Below are 18826 nucleotides of genomic sequence, written 5' to 3' on the forward strand. Positions count from 1 at the left end.
TTTACTGTGTGAAGTGTGTGTGTGTGTGTGTGTGTGTGTGTGTGTGTGTGTGTGTGTGTGTGTGTGTGTGTGTGTGTGTGTGTGTGTGTGTGTGTGTGTGTGCGTGCGTGCGTGCGTGCGTGCGTGCGTGCGTGCGTGCGTGCGAGTGTGTGTGTGTGTGTGTGTGTGTGTGTGTGTAAAGTGTGCGAAAAACCAGGCTAAGGCACTTAAAAGTCCCTCAGATAGTGAGGCTGGTAATTCAGACTAACCAGAGCTCAAGGTGAAAGCACCCATTTCCTATGTGGATATTGTATAGAGAACCGAAGTCTGACATCACTACCACTAGAGGCCGCTATCCCCCCGGGTCGCAGAGTTATTCTTTTCCATTCAAAATACCATAGGGTCTCAATAGCATGTGGCATATAGGAACTGTGTGGCGATTTTACTCATATGGATATGAAGCATCAATTGATGGTGAAAAAGTACTAAATACTAAAAGAGTAAGAGAATAAATCAATCGTCTCTAAACACAGACGTTATCAAATGTAACTCAATATCATAAATGACACAGAGTCACATACAGTACCTGACAGAATCACCAGGCTGATTTGTTTATTTCTGGAACACAGTTCTTATATGACGCGACGTTAAGACAACTCTATGGTATTTTCAATAGAAAAGATACTTCCGTGGCCCAGGGGATAACGGAGTGATGTCAGGACTTCAATACTCTATTCGCTTGGCTTACTGTGCTGTTATGTGATTGTCAACCTCAGATCTTCCAAAGCAGCATAAGAAACACAAGATACATAATTTTATAGTCTGGGACTTCTGGTGCAATTCACCTACTGTAGCACCCATTGTAACACAGCTGTTGGACTGTGGTTCTGACTTGCGGAGAGATACATTACAAAACTGTTGAATGGCACCAAGAGGTCATGCATGAGACTCTGTCCAGCTCTAAGCAAACAGGCAGTTTTGAACTGAACTGACAGACACACTGAAACTGCTGTCGGTTCTACACTCAAGGTCAAAGCAAATAATCCCATTTGAAAATTCCATTCGGAAAAGAAAATCCCAGAAAATCTTTTATTTTTGTAAATATTGGATGCTTCGTTCGTTGTATCACAAAAGACAAAAACCGGGCCAGCTGGACAGTATATAAAACCATAAAAAAAAAGAGAGAGAGTTAAGAAAAGAAGTCCCGGTAAAAGCAAAAAGTAGGCCATGTTCATCCTCGGTATTACTGTCTCTGTGCGTACACAAAATAAACACAAACAACAATATCCCAATACTGCAGTTTGTCTTGGCACTTCACTCTCCCTCTAGAAAAGTCCCTGTATATATTAGTGTCTGTTTAACACCACGTGGAATAAAAACAAGGCTGGGGATTTTGGAGTGGCAACTAGAAGTAAGATGAATAGAATTATGGTCAAATAAAACAAAATATCACGGCTGTTGAAAGAAAGGAAGATTATCTATTGTGTATTCTGTATGTTTGGCAGTGGGAGTAGGGCCGTGTTGAGTCTGGAGGGTTTGTGTGTGTGTTGGGGGGGGGGGGGGGTCAAGTCTCCCTAAGACTGGGGCAGGTGTTGTCTAATAATCTCCCTGGACTGAGGGGGGATCCTGTCAGGGAAACGAATGGAAAACTCTACGATGAGGTCACCACGCTGCGATGGGCTCTTGGGCAATGGCAGGCCTTCCCCTCGTACACGCTTTACCGTTCCTGGCTTGATGATCTCGTGACACGGGAGCGATATCACACGGTTTTCCAATGTTGGAATGCTAACAGTACAGCCACACAATGCCTGGGAAGAGAAGAGAAGAGAAGAGAAGAGAAGAGAAGAGAAGAGAAGAGAAGAGAAGAGAAGAGAAGAGAAGAGAAGAGAAGAGAAGAGAAGAGAAGAGAAGAGAAGAGAAGAGAAGAAGTTAAACATCTTTAGTATAAACTACATGCCAAGGTAGATGACTTCATGTTTCCATGACCAACCAAAAATCTTCAACATCACTTTCTGTTTGCTGACTTTCACGGTATCATTTAAATTACACAGCCCCACACATGATAAATCAGACCAGAAGTGTTTTTTGGTCTACAGAGCACATATTTTGCATTATGGAACATCGGGAAACATGACTTGGCAGAGGCTCAATTCCCAGAGAGCAGGACAGCAATGCCAGCTACTTCAGCACTGGAAAACTTTTCCGGTTTTGGACGCTGGTGTGTGTGTGTGTGTGTGTGTGTGTGTGTGTGTGTGTGTGTGTGTGTGTGTGTGTGTGTGTGTGTGTGTGTGTGTGTGTGTGTGTGTGTGTGTGTGTGTGTGTGTGTGTGTGTGTGTGTGTGTGTGTGTGTGTGTGTGTGTGTGTGTGTGTGTGTGTGTGTGTGTGTGTGTGAGAGAGAGAGTCTGAGTTGGGGGTTGCAGAGTGCACTGGGGACTAATTTTAGCTGCGGACTCATAGCTAGAGCTAATGAAGTAAGGATTCGGCTGAGGTCGTAAATAGTTGGAGGGCTTGTCAGACGGGCTAGGGCAGGAGGTGGGGAGTACGCACACACACACGTTCACACATACTGGGCCTTATCACAGAGCCCATTGAATCCTGTCAGAGCGTAAAGAGAGAACTTAAACTTCAGGCTGGGGGAGCTGTGGTTATCAGGAGTTCACAGGCTCATCCGGTAAGAAAACTGCACTAGATTTGCCTTGGGTAGACATAGCTTTCTGAATAAAAAAAATGTGTGAATAAAGTTTCTGATGAATATTCTCAGTAGAGATAATCTTTTGGTGGTCTTTATACCAAGGGAGTATACGATATGCAAAACAGGGGTTCGACTTCGAACTGTGTCGAACCCATTCACACCACACTACAGTGTGGTTGAATTTCAACGTTATTAAAAGTGAATCTGAGAAGTGCATCTTTGCGGACTGTTTAATACATACGTCTCTCCTTACTCGATTGAGAAAGCCGGTGTAGTAAGTAGCATTGCATTGTTTCGACTTGAAATTGAAGACCCAACCAGTCATTTTGGGGCCTCCAATCCATTACGTCTTTTTAGAGATTTTCCTCCTCTCATCTAGTGGATTAATGTCAACATATAGGGGTGGACATATGGAGTGTTTCTGGTTCAGTCTGGCAGAGCAGCTGCCTCACAGAATAGACAGCAAGTTTCCAACTGTGATGTCACCCTCCTTTCGCACTACATTATGCACATCTACTGTACATGGTGGGTATTTGACCTATAGCACAGGAGCGTCATTTGGGGTCCAAGGGGATAGCAACTGCCAATCTTCCACCCCTTAGTGTTCACATTTAACCTCAGATTCAGTTATTTTATACATATATTCTCCATCTGTGAACATCAGATTTTTGATCGTCACCGAGTGCATCTCACTTCGCACCGATCCATCTACTGTACATGTGACATGTGACACACGTTATAGACATGTGTTTTCTTGTCCTCAATGATACATTCATTATCCACTTATAACCTGCCATCTCTACTTTGTCATTCTAGCCAAACATAAAAAAAATAATAAAAAAAAGCGAAATTAGCAGATCTATAAGCTCAATGCATCGCGATCAGCTATCTTAGCTAGTATGTTTGAGTTGTCAGTTTCCCCCCCCAGAAATGACTCCTCTGCTATAGCAAGCCTATGACTGGTATGTTGATGATTGACTCATCTCCCCGTTATGAACATGGTTCCATTCACTATCATAAGTCCAGTCCAGTGGCACACGGAGTGGTTGCTATGGCACTCGACACACAGTGCCAGCTGATCTGAGGACCCGCTGATTGAATAAGCCTCAGATCAGACAATAAAGCTCTAGGAAGCATGCACGTCGCGCGAGCGCGCACACACACGCACGCACGCACGCACGCACGCACGCACACACACACACACACACACACACACACACACACACACACACACACACACACACACACACACACACACACACACACACACACACACACACACACACACACACACACACACACACACACACACACACACACACACACACACACACACACACACACACACACACACACACACGTCAATCAACAACTAGTCAATATACTGTACTGTAACTGACGCTATGGTTAGCCAGTGCCTCAACTGTTGTAGAGAACTAAATCTTTAAGTCCCTTTTTTTTCTGGAGAAAATACATTAAAGCCCACCTTGAAAGAAACTGGTTCAAAATAGTCCCTTTTTTTCATGATTCTTGAAAATAAAACGTATGCCTCTGATTTTAAGGTCCAATCCTGGCATGCATCTATTATAGAGATTGAGTAACACAACCATCACACAACAATCCCTGAAAACGTACAAACTACAAACAAGTCTATATGACTGGAGTTAATCAGATGACATAGCATATGTTTGCCAGCCTAAATGATATCAGAGGTGCAGATGTGAAGTGTCGTCCATTAAGCTCTTAGAGCTCAGCAGTTACAGTTAGCACAAAACTGTGACAGGGCCTCCGCTGCTGCAACAGGAGAGAAAGGAGCTGTGACAGGAGATACTCGCACTGCCTATTCTCAATAACATCACACTGCAAAGTAGGGATGGGACGAAAATTACATGTCACGATTATTGTGGCAAAAATAATTGCGATTAACTAATTAATATTATCGCGATAATCAAAATACGATATTTAAAACTTAAAATGGCACTTTTGTTAACCACTTGAACACCCAAAAATAGCAGTTCTACAAGCTCACAACGTGTTGCAACGCAAATAGATTTGTGCAGAGTGAAATAAGAGTACCAAATGTGGTCTTTAGAGGTCTGTTTTATCAAGTATAGAGGGTTTAAGTGGCACTGAATTTGCAGCTCAACAAAAGCTAATTCCTAGTGTATGACGAAGGACAATTTCACAATACATTTTTATCTCCACGATATGGTTATTGTTTTTTTCTCACGATAAACGATAATAACGATTATCGTCCCATCCCTACTGCAAAGACTTTGTCTTTGATATGGTACCAGTAACTGTTAACCTATAGATGTAGGTTAGTTGATGGTAAGTCAATCTGACAGTCATGCAAAGTTATATAGCTACTACTACTGTCATAATAATGTGCAAATTGGTGCACTCAGAACAAAGTCTTAGCAGTATTTCCATCCTCTCAGACAGTCTCACAGAAAAACAATCTCCTCTAGAAGGGAAAGTCCCTGGAGCAACAAACAACAACACTAGTCAACAAGGAGCAATCATAAGGCATTGGTTCCAAGAATGGCTCATCTCTTATCATTGGCGCAATGCCTTAAACCCAGGTTTAAGCACTAAGTATAGAGGCCTAAGTGTAGAGGCTCTCTATACTTAGTAAACTTGACCGGAGTTGGCTCTGTACTTCGTCTGCTCTTTTTCCCCTCTACACCAAATCACTTTCCTCGAAAATAGCCGATCAACAAGTTCACAATGCGTCAAAATGTTCGAATAGGGACACACATGTACTGTAGCCGGGGCTGTGTTTTTTACTGCAGCATTAAACATCCAGTCAGGGCATCGCACCTCAGAGCTCCTGGAAGCAGAGCTGAGCGTCTCAGTGGAACACAAGCTTTTATTTGCTTTGGATACCGATTCATCTGACCCACTTCCCTCATACCCCCCTCTCCCCCTCTCCCTGCCTTCTCCCTTCCCTCTCTCCGCTGCATCCAAATTAAGTCTCTTATGTTGGAACTACGCGAGCATAACCTCTAATTTATACTTCTGTTGCTCAGTTGAAAATCTGCTATTTTTGGTGAGCAACGTGGCCGTATGACAAAGTATTGATGGAATATTCTGCAGTGCAAGCCCAATTACTGTGCAGGTGTAATCAAATACAGACTCCTGTTTAATGTGTCAACGCAGCAGTTTATTTCCATTCACTGGACTGTCTCTATTGTGTTCACAGCTTTGTGTATTCATTGTCTTCGCCAAGTTGACAGGCTGGGAGTCGAAGACAATGTTTTCACCGATGTCCATGCGCGTGTGTTTGTGTGTGTGTGTGTGTGTTTGCGGATGTGTTTGTGTCTGTACGCAGCTAATCTCAGACACCACTGGAACGATTATTTTAGCTGCAGTGACGTCAAATACCGGTATGTGTGTCTCAAAAGAATCAGCGTGAAATTATTTTCATCAAGCAAACTAAATAATAGGGAAGCACTCCATAAGTGTTTGAACTGAAAATGTATATCTTTATCCTGTGTTTCACAATAAAAAGATTTAAAACAAACAAACTAAATAATAACACAAACGTCAAGGAATCTCAGAAATATTTTGACGGAGCATGACATGCTTCAGCGGGGACAGTGAATCACGTGATGTCTACTGTAGTTTTCCTACGCGACCTCTGGGTACCGCCCAGTGGTCAATTTTCTCCGAACACAGACTGTATCAAATATAACTACTGTAAATATCATACGCGATACAGATCACCTCCCTGACAGTATCTGCAAACTCTGTTTTTTGTTTTTTTTTGGAGCACAGTTACAGATTATGTAATTCAAAATACATCTATGGGATTTTTATGGGGAAAAAATCTTGGGGGCTTGGGTTTGACGTCAGGACTTCTATTGCAATCGAATGTTGAGAGGTCTCTATAGAGGGTACTTCCAAAACTGCTTTCACTTCATAAGGGGTGCCACAAATGCGAAAAGTTTAACCATATGTCATAGAAATGCTATTTCCCCCCCGCAGCTTCCAATCCTTGCATCCTGCCGGCTGCAACCCACGCCTGCCACAGCCTGGAAGACCTTTTCTAGTTGCGGCTGCTTTCACAAGGAAAACGATATGATTAAGAAACCCAGACTGTAGAAGCACAAACTGTTCTTCAAACCACTCGACCAGAGCACGAGAAGCACAGGCTTATGACTGGCAGCACCATTAGAATTAGTTTAATTTCACAGACAGACCAGAGCTGAACTGGGCCTACTGCCCCCATAGTAGGAGCTAATTAAATGCCCTGCCAGTCACACTAATAGCAGCTTCAAACTGTTGCCACCTTCACATAACAATCCATCTTTGAATGTGATGCCATAATTCATCATACAAGAGTGTCACACAAAAATAGTGAAAATAGCGGACCAACAAGCTTCAGCTTGTAGATAGGCACATTTTACGGTTTTAAAATGTTTTTAAAATAATAATAAAAAAGGAACTGTTTTAATCTTGACATACAAGATTTCCACCCGAAAGCAACGATACACTGATAACTGAACATGTATGTGGTGTATTTACGGTACACACTGATACATGAATATGTCCGTACTGTTTAGTGTACAGTATATACTGTATATACTTATACATGAACATATGCATTAGCAGGGTTAAGAGTGAGAGAAGGACTGTGCTTCTGTGCCGGTCACACAGGGACACCACATTCCTGCTGGCTCACTCACACTGCAGTGACAGAGCGAATTTACTGCTCCTCAATGATGCTGTATGACAGCAGGGCAAGCACACACACACACACACACACGTGTACGCACGCACGCACGCACGCACCCACACACACACACACACACACTATGATATTCCACTTAAAAAAATAAAGCAACACTACAGGTGATATGCCTGCCTTTGCCTTCTTCACTGAATTCCACTGCTGCACAACGTGGTGTAGAATGAGACAAATGAGACCATGAAGGTGGATAGACAGACAGATCACTTTGTTAGGTCCGCAGACAGACAGACAGACAGACAGACAGACAGACAGACAGACAGACAGACAGAGATAATAGGGGCGGGCGGATCCACCCACCTCTTTCAGAGTGATCTTGCAGTTATGAATGATATTGGAGCCGTCTCTCTTAAAGTGGGCATGTCCTTTGTCTTTCAACACAAATGCTATGTCAGCAGGAATGTTCTCTGGGGTTTCATCCCCTTCCTTGGGGAAGGTGATCTTGGTCCCTTCCTTCCAGCCCTTCTTGATGACGATGTTGAGGATCTTGTCCTCCGTCCTCATGCTCCTGCCATCGGGGTTGAGCCTGCGGCGGGTGATCTTCATGCGCTTGGTGCAGCCATGGAAGATCTCCTCCAGCGAGACCTTCAGCTCGTGGACCACCGGTGGGTCCTGCTGCTTGTTGTTGGCCCCCAGGCGCTCCGAGTGGCCGCCCCCGGCTCCGCGCCTCCGCCGGCCCTCCCCCGGGAAGCCGTTCATGCCGCCGTGGTGGAAGCCGAACTGCCGACCGAAGTGAGCGAAGTGGTCGTCCATGTCCTCCATGTCGGCGTCGTGATCCAGGTCGTTGCTGTGGTCGTTGTTGTGGGAGGAGGAGTGGGAGGAGGAGTGACCGTTGGTGCGGCTGTGGTGGTTGCGGTTGGAGCCGAAGAACATGTCAAAGGGGTTGGAGCCCCCGAAGAAGGAGGCAAACGTGGCGTGGGGGTCTCCATGGAAGGTGTAGTGGTATGTCGAGCTGCCTGAAGGACCGGAAGAGCTGCTGCCTCCTCCTGCCTTTAAGCCTGAAAGAAAAATGCGACAGATAGATGGATAGAATACTTAATTGGCAGTTTAAAAAAAATCACAACAATGTCCATTGTGGTCCACCTTGACATAAAACAACACGCAAGAAACTGTACAAACAACCATGAAACAAAGGAAAATAAATCCTTACATATAAAGTTGGGAGCATTACATGTAGGACAAGAGGTGCCCTAAGAGAAGAATCCAATGCCGAGTGGGCTATCCGGGGTAGGGATCTAACTATGACCAGATAGTGTTAAGATGGAGCCATGATTTGAGGTCATTCTTAAATCTTGCAAGAGAATTTAGGGATTTCAGCGCTGAAGGGAGGGCATTCCACAGAGCAACGCATTTTTCCCCTTAAGCATCCCAAAACTGGGGGACCTCAATTCAATTCAATTCAATTATTCTATTCAATTCAACTTTACTGTCCTACCAAGACAGGTAGGATTCTTTGGACCAACCTCATTGGTACAGGTAAAAAAAGGTCAAAACACCAGACAAAAGGTTAGAAATGTAATTTTTTAGCAAAGAGACGGAGAGCGTGGGCTTTGGCTGGGTGGTGAGTGGACCCAACGTGGGTGAGAGTATTCCCACAGCGGGATGGGCCTGAGGAGAGCGCTCGCTGGAGGAACTGATAAGTCTGAGTACCACACTGAACAGCACACACGCACCTACACATACACCCACACAAACTACGTCAGCCGCTGCTATTCATATCTCCCACCACGTTATGATTTTAGGCCTGTCTGTCTATCAAGACACCCACGCTGCTGGAGTAGAGAGCTCAAACGTGGGATGCACATATATGGGCTCCGGGTCTGCTAAGTGTTGGTGACATTAATAATCACGATGGACTCTCAAGACAACATGCACAAGGCAGAAAGAGAGAAACAGAGAGAGGAGAGCATTACTTGAGCAATCTCTCTCAGAGGAGCGAGAGTCAGCTGCTTGCCTTCCTTCATCATATTAGGCACAGTTACTGAGCTATTTCTATTACATCTTAATCCAGCGTAACTCCTGACCAACAAGGCTCACTTTGAAAGCTCTCGGACATTTTGTTGGACAACGGTGTCGCTCACTGCGTTTTTCACTTGAAAATCTGTTTTTTTCACTTGAAAATCTGTTATTTTCAGCGAGCGATGCCATTGTGTAGCTTACGATTACGTTTATGCTCTGATTCTGCCAATTCAATGGATAGAGACCTGAGAGATCATCAGGCACACACACACACACACACACACACACACACAATCTGCCATGTACAATTCCCCTCACCTTCCTCTCCCAGCTGGTCATAGATTACCCTCTTTTTGGGGTCACTGAGGACCTCGTAGGCTTCTGCAATCTCCTTGAACTTCTCCTCTGCATTGGGATCCTTGTTTTTGTCAGGGTGGAAGCGGAGCGCCATGCGTCTGTAGGCCTTCTTGATCTCCTCCTCATTGGAACCCTTGGGAATGCCCAGGGTCTTGTAGTAGTCCTTCCCCATCACTATGCACACACTCTCCAGACTGGGACGACTGGGATAACTGGGACCCCCTGACTCAGGCCACACTCACTGATGGGGAGACGATACTTGATTAGAGTCCTGACCTGTATTACTTGTACAGTAGATAGTTAATTAACAGTATCTACTCAGCTATAACCAGTGGTTTTCAAACCTTTTCATGTCAACGACCCCCAAATTAATACGTATTTGGCAGCGGACATCCATCAGAAAATATTTTGTGCCAGAGACCCCAATACAAGATTTGTGTTATTAAAATGTTTCCAAAATACTAGAATAGAATTTGTGAAAATAGCAGATCTACAAGCTCACAATGCATTGTGAGCTTGTAGATCGGCTATTTTCAAATAGCCAATGTATAGGGTTAAAGTTGTTAAACTGGTTTTGATGCTATATTTTTCTGGGAACCCCCTGGGACACCTGGGGGTCCCCAGACCCCACTTTGAGAACCACTGGGCTATTCACATTGCATTCTGATAGGGGCTATCATCACCATTTGGTACGGGGAATAGCTCCTCTTGGGACCAGCGAGCCCTGCAGAGGGTACTCACCATGGGGACTTCACTCCCCTGAGTCCCCTCCCTGCAGGACTCGCTCTCCAGGAGCAAAGCTAAAAGGATTTGAAGGACCCCCATCCTCCCAGCAATGGACTGTTTGTGCCGCTATGTTCATGCAAACACCTGTGCTGTCAGAGAGACACACAGGTTTAGTAGCCTTTGAGGACTCGAGGAGTGACAGTAAAATCCTCAGTATTCACCCTTCACCGTGTGCAGGACACGAAAATAAATATTTGTATTCACAATAAGGGCCCATTTGAATCCATTTTACACTCTTGGGGTTAAATCAACATTGAGGGTTTTACTGTGCACATGCAAACTATAGACCTTCACAGGTAGGCTTCTCAACAGTCCAAGGCTTTTAACAATAAGCTGAACGTTATGTGGGAGACAAAGGCATATTAAAGTGGGAACCACTTTAGAGGAATCTAGTCAGCCATTTCTTCTGGCTGTTGCTGTAGGAATATTTCGTTGCTATGCTACTGTTGTAGTAAAAAAGAAAAACGGTCAGTGGCGGAATTCCCATCACCTGATTAGGCTATCAAACGGCTTCTACTTTATACATTCTCAGTTCGTTCATTCACAGAAGCCACACATGTTTACACTCCTCGGTCCTCAATTCTAATTTTAAACGGACTAATTTTAGTAATGGTTAAGCAGCAGCCCTGCTGTTCAAACGAGCAATGTGCCGTTGAGACAGACAAGCTGAATGCTGAAGATGCCTTTATATCTATAGTCTCCTATCGTCAGCCACAAGCCTTCATTTAATAACACACCGCAATGCTGTTGAATAATCTAATCCAATTGGCAAAACACAAAAGGCGACCGAAATATAAGTAGCCATTTAATAGACGTGTCACATCATCGATGACATTATGTTATTATAGCCTGAACTGACACAAATGTAGCCAATTAGTAGCCAATGGGAAGGATATATAGTAGCCTACCTACCGCATCTTCTAAATAGGCTTAATGGAACACTATAACACAAACACATTAATACCGCTGATAGCAGAACCATACAATATAATGTAATACATGTTTTAGTGACAGACAGTGCAAGCAGGCAAGGAAAACGTCTATTATAGGGCTGATGGTCTACAGCTAGTTTACGGAATGAATGAAGGCTACAGGCGATACAAATAAAAAATAAAATTGAATACAAATTAATCATACCAGAATGGTGATGTCTAAAGAGGAGTGTCAGAGCAGCATGGTCCGGTCCCGGCTCTCTGGTCTCTGGTCTCTGCCTCACACACACACACAACACACACCACACACCGCAGACACAGTCACACACACAACACCTGCACCGGAGTCTTGTTAAATGACGTCACGAAGCCGGGCTCATCACCACATCACCGGCTCTGAAATAGAGATGATCAAACACTGACGTTTTACTAACCCGGGAATAAACTGTAACACCTCACACTTTAACTGCCCGCGACAACTGTGACAAACAACCCTGGCCTGGACCTTTAGTAGAACACACATTTCTACTTAACCACTTCATAGAGTCCCTCAGGGCTCTATAGTGTCTTTTCAGTTTGCTGTTATTTTGTGGGGAAAGCTTTCGCTGCGTTGTATGAGCTTGTCGATCTGCTAGTTTTCAGCGGAAGCTTTCCCCACAATACGGACGCTGGGGTTTAAGTGGTTAAAGCATTAATGACATTTGGTTTGCACAGCAGAACTAAAACGACTGAAATTCAACAGTTTGGCTTATTTTCCTCTGTTTCACCTAGACTGTCGTGTTTAGATTAGAATAAGACTTACCGAGATTTCTTGTCTCCAGATTCCAGACCAGAGTCCAGATCGCACCGTTGTTTGCTGGTCCGACTGTAATGTGGTGAGAAAAAGACCCACCCAGCCTGGACAAGCTCATCCAGTCCTCAACTTCTAAGTTTGCAGAATGTTGCTTGGTGGTTGGATAAACTACTAGCACACTCGTGGAGTGAAGGTTGTGGATTAATACAATTGTTTTTGATCTAGCTGACCGATCGACAACTTATTTCCTTCGCAGCTCCGACTGCATGGTTGTTGTTGTCAGTCTACGGTTCGCTCTGAGAAAAACAGACATATTTGGAGAGAGGGAGAGAGAACAAGATAGGTGGGGGGGTTGGAAGAGAGAGAGAGAGAGAGAGAGAGAGAGAGAGAGAGAGTTCTACTATAGCCAGGACTGAGTTTGATAGTCTACTCCACAGAACAATAGTAGTACCATACAATGTACACGTGTGTGTGTGTGTGTGTGTGTGTGTGTGTGTGTGTGTGTGTGTGTGAGAAGTTGAACATTATATCCTAACATAACCCACACAGTACCATAGGATTGTACTGTATGGGTTATGTTAGGATACTATGTTTGGTCCAGAACCAGAACCAGAACCAGCACCACAGCCCAAACACACACACACACACACACACACACACACACACACACACACAGAGAGAGAGAGAGTTCTAGCCAGGACTGAGTTTGATGGCCTACTCCACAGAACAATAGTAGTACCATACCCTGTGTGTGTGTGTGTGTGTGTGTGTGTGTGTGTGTGTGTGTGTGTGTGTGTGTGTGTGTGTGTGTGTGTGTGTGTGTGTGTGTGTGTGCGTGCGTGCGTGCGTGTGTGAACATCATATCCTAACATAACCCATACCATAGGATAGTATACTGTATGGGTTATGTTAGGATATGATGTTTGGTCTGTGTATATGAGTGAGTGAGTGTGCGTGCGTGTGAAAGAGAGAGAGGGGGAGGGTATAAAAAAGAGAAATGCTTAATTTTGAGTCATTCCTCTCTTTTGTGATGGTGAGGAGGTGCAAGGAAAGTGGGTGTCTAAATTGAGGAGTCTGACACACAACCTGTGTGTGTGTGTGTGTGGGCGGGGGGTATTGCTGGTTCTAGACCGAACATCATATGCTAACATCATATCCCCATACAGTACCATCCTATGGTACATCCTACTGTACACACACATGCTCACACACCCTTGTATTTAGTCACATTAATAAGCTACAGGTAAACTGCATTAGCACACTCACACTGGGGTATCAGCCCCTCTATCAGATATCTCTGGACAATGTAGGAGAGTGGGGACATTCCTTTGTGTCCAGCTGAGTATGTCTTTTGGCAATGTTGTGGGATTTGTGGTAAGTGCAGCTGTCTCATAGGAGCAGCTGCTCAGTGCAATTCAAACAGAAACATCCTTCACTCAGCCCAAGCCTGTGACAGATACTGTACATACATACCATATAGGAACAAGTAAAAACCCATAAAAATCCAAGAATCCCACAAACAGGTAAACTGGATAACATGGAATGTAATATTGACGTCAATCTGTATTCATTAATACTGGATTACTATCAAGTGTACCCGCATGACTAATTGGGCTCTTGGTTCAGAGAGCTGGGCTGTGTAGCTGCAATGACACACACGTTATGGGTATTTTGGGTGGGATGCATGTGAATGTCAATTGTCAACGCACAGCACACCATCGATTGTGAGAGCAGGGGGCATTGTTTGTTTTATGTCTTTATCATAATTGCCAATGATAATCAGTGTGAGACAGTGGGAGTGGAGTTGCTGCACGTGCTGTGCTGGAACGCTCCAGGAACAACCATTTCTGACCCACTGCTGGTTTCCATGACAACAGGAGAATCTGCCAGACAGCAAGTCTGCTGTGTCCTTTTATCTGCTGTGACGGGCAACCCCGCCGCCAGCCCGGTGCATCTGGCAAGTGTGTATACCAGAGAATGTGTGAGAATATTGTCTGTTAGGCAAATTATCATAAGATAAGATAAGTGATAAGATAATAACATTGGTAACAGGATAGCTGGATAACTAGGGACATCTGGGCACCTCGATGTAAAGTGGCTATTTTGTCATAATGTTAAAAAAGTAAAGTATGCATGATTAGAACATGCTTAAACATTCGACAATTAAGGTCTAGTGCCCAGATGTCCCTAGTGCCCACCTATCTTGTATCTAACATGCAGGTGTCACATAGCAGCAACAGCAGTAAGAGTGAAACAGATACAGGGTACAGGTAAGAGTAGAGCCAAGAGCCAAATCAAGATAAGAATGCTAGGCATGTGCACTGGTACTGAATGAATTAACATAATGTATTCTATCAATAAATATAAGTATAAATGTAGTCTATCACAAGTGAATAGTATATGTATTAATATACTGTACATCTATTACATTAATATATGAATGGATATATAGATGATATCACTAGTCAATAGTGAAACTGAATATACTGTACAGTGTCACTGGCCTTCCACATTGGGTATCTGGATAATATATGTACAACCGCAGGTATAAATGTATCATAAAAAAAAACCTCAAATGCTAATGCTTGCACTAACAAACAAAGCACTAACAATATGATCTGGTACAGTGTGTCGCCCACCGCCTGCACTGCAAAACGCAAGAACAGAAGGCAGAGTTCACGGTGGAGGACAACAGACGGGCTTCACAGTCCACCTGCAGGGCATTTAAAAAGAGTGAGGAGGAAGAGATGACAGCCTGCGCTATCTGTGTCTCACACAGCTTCCGAAAAAACACTGCGTCCTCCATCGCCTCGCTCAGCGCTACGCATGCTGTAACCATAGTGACCATTGTTGCCGGCGAGTCACACTGCTCTCCCAGACAGACCAAGTGGCAGATGAGGACACATGCACACGCGCCAACGTGCACACACCTGCAGACACAGAGCTGCACTCAAAGGATCCTCCTCACCTCGGTTGCTCTTCGAGCAGTTTTCCCCATTGTTTGTTGTCCATCCTTCTCCGACAACCCCCCCCCCCCTAAAATGTACCTTAACTCTAACCTCAAAGTCCATATCCTTTACCTTAAAACTAAAATAGTTCTTTGTAAATAGTTGTTCAACAATCTCACAACACGTCACACCGTGCTGCACTGTGAGCTTGTTTGGCTATCAAAATACTTTAGAATTTTTGTGGTCAAGTGTCTCTAAGCAGTTAAATGGGGCACTGACCACATATCCCATAATCACTCTCTAGATCTTTTCATTATAGAACCTAATGCACTACACCTGAAGGGCTAAACTGGTCCTGGACATACAGTAGTAACATAAAACTGACTTGATTCTTAGTCAGGTTTCTCTGGGAGAATAAGTGTGGAAATAAGTATTTTAATAAGTATTATGCATATTAGTCCAGAAGTCTGATCTGGTTCATAAATATCAGTCATAAGAGATATCCTTCCTTGTACTGAAATGAATCGTCTGTTCTGTACAGTCTGGCACTGTGGACTATCTTCTCAAAGCAGTCCCTTGAGACCCATTCCTGGTCACTGACTCAGAGACAGAAATGCTTATGGCATTAACACAGTCACAACATAGCACAGACTTAAGCCTGTTAAAAAAAGGCTGTACGTGATTATCCTTAAGGTTGCACAGATTGGCAGAGATGGGTGCAATTAACAAGAGACTGAGAATGTGACAGCCATCTTGGATAATATGACTTAATGATATGGATAAACAGGTTTTATTTTCAAATGTCTCAAACATAGCCTTTAGGGATCAACAAATGTGTGATGTGTGACATAATAAGTATTCCAATTCCATTTACAGACTCAACTTCATCCCTGCTGCTTTATTCATCCGATAGTTTGAGCAAATGTATTACATTGCACACTACATTAGGAGGAACTGCAATGCTGTGGTGCATAAAAATACATACATAAAAACGTACCAGTGCATGTACTTTTTCATAATACAATAGCTTTTACAGCCTTACAGAAAGTGACAAAAAATAATGTTTTCCAGAATATTGAGGTGGTAGACAAATGAAATTGACCTCTTTGGCAAAAACGACTAAAAGCACTTTTGGCCATAGATAAAATGTGTAACTGGCACATTGCAACCAAACATAGATATTTAATACAGGCAGGTATGATATGCAGCTATGCATATTATACCAGGTAGAACCTGGTCATTACTACAGAATGTACTGTACCTTGTAACTAAATTAGATCTTGGCAATGATTAAGTTCTACTGTATAAGCTGTCCAGAAATTGTTCCACACACAGTCCCAAGACCAGGCAGGTAGAACTTCAGCTGTATTCAAATGGGTCAGATCTCCATGAAATTCCTATTCCAGAGTGTTTGTGGACCCCTTCGAGTTCTCCAACTAGATTCTACATGAAGACTCCTATCCTCAATCTTTTTTCAGAAATTAAAGCAAAACATCTGTCAAGAACAGAATAGGCAACAGATTTAAAGCAACAAGGCATAAAAGAAAAGTGAGAAAAGTGCAGGGAGACAAGTCATAAAAACACATTAATATTATAAAATCTATTCTCTGATCTCTGGCTACCTCACCAAAGAGCAAAATTCACGATTGAGTCAGCCTCCTTCATGATTGAATGTTCGGTAGCTATAGCCGATATACGTACTACATCTGTGCAGCATCTGCTCATGGTAGACTCACAAGTCAGTCTCTAAACGCTTCACTCAGTAAGAGTCGGAGGACAATCTCCCATCTCCCATTGTTAAAACTGTGAGGAAACAATTAAGAGAGCTAAAAAAAACAAAAAGAAACTGCATTGCCAATCCAAATCCAAACTCCTTCGTATTGTGTCAGTGACATGATTGGTTTTGAAAGTGGTAGGCGTAGGTTTGTTAGCGATTGTTCTCACTGCTGCTCTAGCATTTAGAAGTCCCCAGATGATTGGTAGGCGGTGAGCTCTTAACGTCTGGCAACACAAGACTTAAGTTCTTATGGATATAGCTGTGCAGCGTCTGTTCATGGTGGCTAGATATTTACTTAATCCAGATGCAGTGCTGAAAACTGGAATCGTCCTGCTGCAGCAAAGAATCTTTTGAGACAGAGCAGATTTTCATTGTCATTCTACCTGACATACTAAACTGTAATTTATACTTCCTCGCACAACACTTGTGATAAGTGTCACGTGACAATGACAAATGAAATATTTTCAACTGAAAATCAACGTGAGGTCTAATAACGCAGTCACTGACTTCCATTATAAAATTAAAGTTGAATATTTAAAAACATATAAAATGTGAAAAGAACATAGGCATTTACTTGGCCTACTGGCACAAGAAATTTGGTGCTGATCGGTCAAGTGGTTTGCAAGATTAGCCCTGGACTCACAGGAACCATTTTGTAGACTGCTTGCCGCTTACAGAGCCACGCCGTAAAAAGGCTCAATCTTTTCAGTTGAAAATATGTAATTCTGCTCGAGTCCCGATCCCGCCGGCCTTTGCTGCATGTCACTCCCCATCTCTCTCTCCCCATTTCCCATCAGCCTACTGTCCTGTCAATAAAGGCATAAAAGCCTCTAAATAAATCTAAAAAGAAAAAGAATATGTGATTTTGGCCAGTGACACTTGCCATGACATCCACCCAGGGTCGAGCATTACTGTCAGGGTCCGATAGCTTGCGGCACCAGTGGATTGTGCTTAAGCGTTAGCGGATAATGTGGAGGTATCTGAGGTCAGGGTACAGGAGGTTGGCTAGCAGGGCCAGGAGTCTGGGTCCATCTCTCAGACTGTGTCCTGGGTAGCGGATGAATTGAACAGCCTTGTTCACAGAGTCTTCCAGTTCAGCATACTGCTTACTGCTGGTCATGGCCTCCAATGCTCCCAAAGCCTCCACACACAAAGAGCACACAAGTTGTTATTAGAACGTAATTACACAAGGAAACAATATGGGTACAAAAACACCATGTGATTAACATACTTGCTGTGCCTTAGCGGAGAGCTGCAGGTCACTGGTGGGTTGCAGACGAATCTCAGTCTCTGTTGGCACCTGGGCCGAAAGGAACGCTGCCAGACAACGCACCACCACCCTGAACCTACATGTAAATGGACATGGCATGTGAATAGACTGATGTATGAAAAGCCAGTTCCATATCTCTGCTGTCCGGCAGCAACCTGCCAACTCTAAAAAGTATTTTTTTTCAGGAAATGACAAAAACAAAACAAAAAGTGGAGTTAGGAAGTTTTGTTCATCATTGATAAGAACAGCTAAATAGACCTCCAAGCTCACAATGAGGTTGGAGGTCAAAAGGGGGTGGAGCCTGGAGTCAGCAAAACCAGCTAACTCCGACCCCTTTGGTGGACTTAGCTGGTTTAGCAGGAAGTCTGAGGATCCAATGGAGTTAGCTGGTTTTGTCAGAAGCACTTTTTAATACTTTTCATTGGTTCAATATTTTTTGAATCAACACACAGACGTAAAGGGTGTTCAATAGCACTGATTTATGAAAAAAAAATGCAAAATCGGAAAAATGGAGTTAGCTGGTTTCTGCCGGACAGCAACGATATATGGCTTGTAGTCCTCCATAAGTGTCTGTTACTTT

At 43.6% G+C, this 18826-nt stretch overlaps 2 protein-coding genes across 3 annotated transcripts in view; both read right to left on the bottom strand.

Annotated features, from left to right (window-relative positions):
- On the bottom strand, positions 1-12534 carry dnajb5 (DnaJ heat shock protein family (Hsp40) member B5). Its single transcript, XM_084055882.1, has 5 exons — positions 12261-12534; positions 11664-11854; positions 9702-9981; positions 7725-8422; positions 1-1787 (listed from the first exon to the last, which is right to left on the bottom strand). Exons 3-5 carry the CDS (start codon positions 9910-9912, stop codon positions 1554-1556), a joined length of 1143 nt encoding a protein of 380 aa, XP_083912008.1. The 5' UTR covers positions 9913-9981; positions 11664-11854; positions 12261-12534; the 3' UTR covers positions 1-1553.
- A 3543-nt stretch (positions 12535-16077) lies between these two features.
- epg5 (ectopic P-granules autophagy protein 5 homolog (C. elegans)) overlaps positions 16078-18826 on the bottom strand; it is a 34545-nt gene continuing 31796 nt past the window's right edge. For both annotated transcript variants that reach the window (XM_084054000.1, XM_084053999.1), the window contains exons 45-46: positions 18208-18322; positions 16078-18117 (exon numbers count right to left, since the gene is read on the bottom strand). In XM_084054000.1, coding sequence (XP_083910126.1) covers positions 17935-18117; positions 18208-18322 — 298 coding nt within the window. In that variant the 3' untranslated portion in view covers positions 16078-17934. The remainder of the gene's footprint in view (positions 18118-18207; positions 18323-18826) is intronic.

Source organism: Gymnoscopelus microlampas (assembly GCF_963454915.1).
Source record: "Gymnoscopelus microlampas genome assembly, chromosome: 4".
Taxonomy (NCBI): Eukaryota; Metazoa; Chordata; class Actinopteri; order Myctophiformes; family Myctophidae; genus Gymnoscopelus; species Gymnoscopelus microlampas.

What these genes read in the sequence shown, in the direction of transcription:
- dnajb5 (XM_084055882.1), bottom strand. Translation starts at nt 9,912, where the DNA reads ATGGGGAAGGACTACTACAAGACCCTGGGCATTCCCAAGGGTTCCAAT. An exon ending in TGACCAGCTGGGAGAGGAAG is followed by an intron (nt 8,423 to 9,701) that starts GTGAGGGGAATT and finishes TTTTTCTTTCAG; the next exon opens with GCTTAAAGGCAGGAGGAGGC. An exon ending in GCAAGATCACTCTGAAAGAG is followed by an intron (nt 1,788 to 7,724) that starts GTGGGTGGATCC and finishes TTCTCTTCCCAG; the next exon opens with GCATTGTGTGGCTGTACTGT.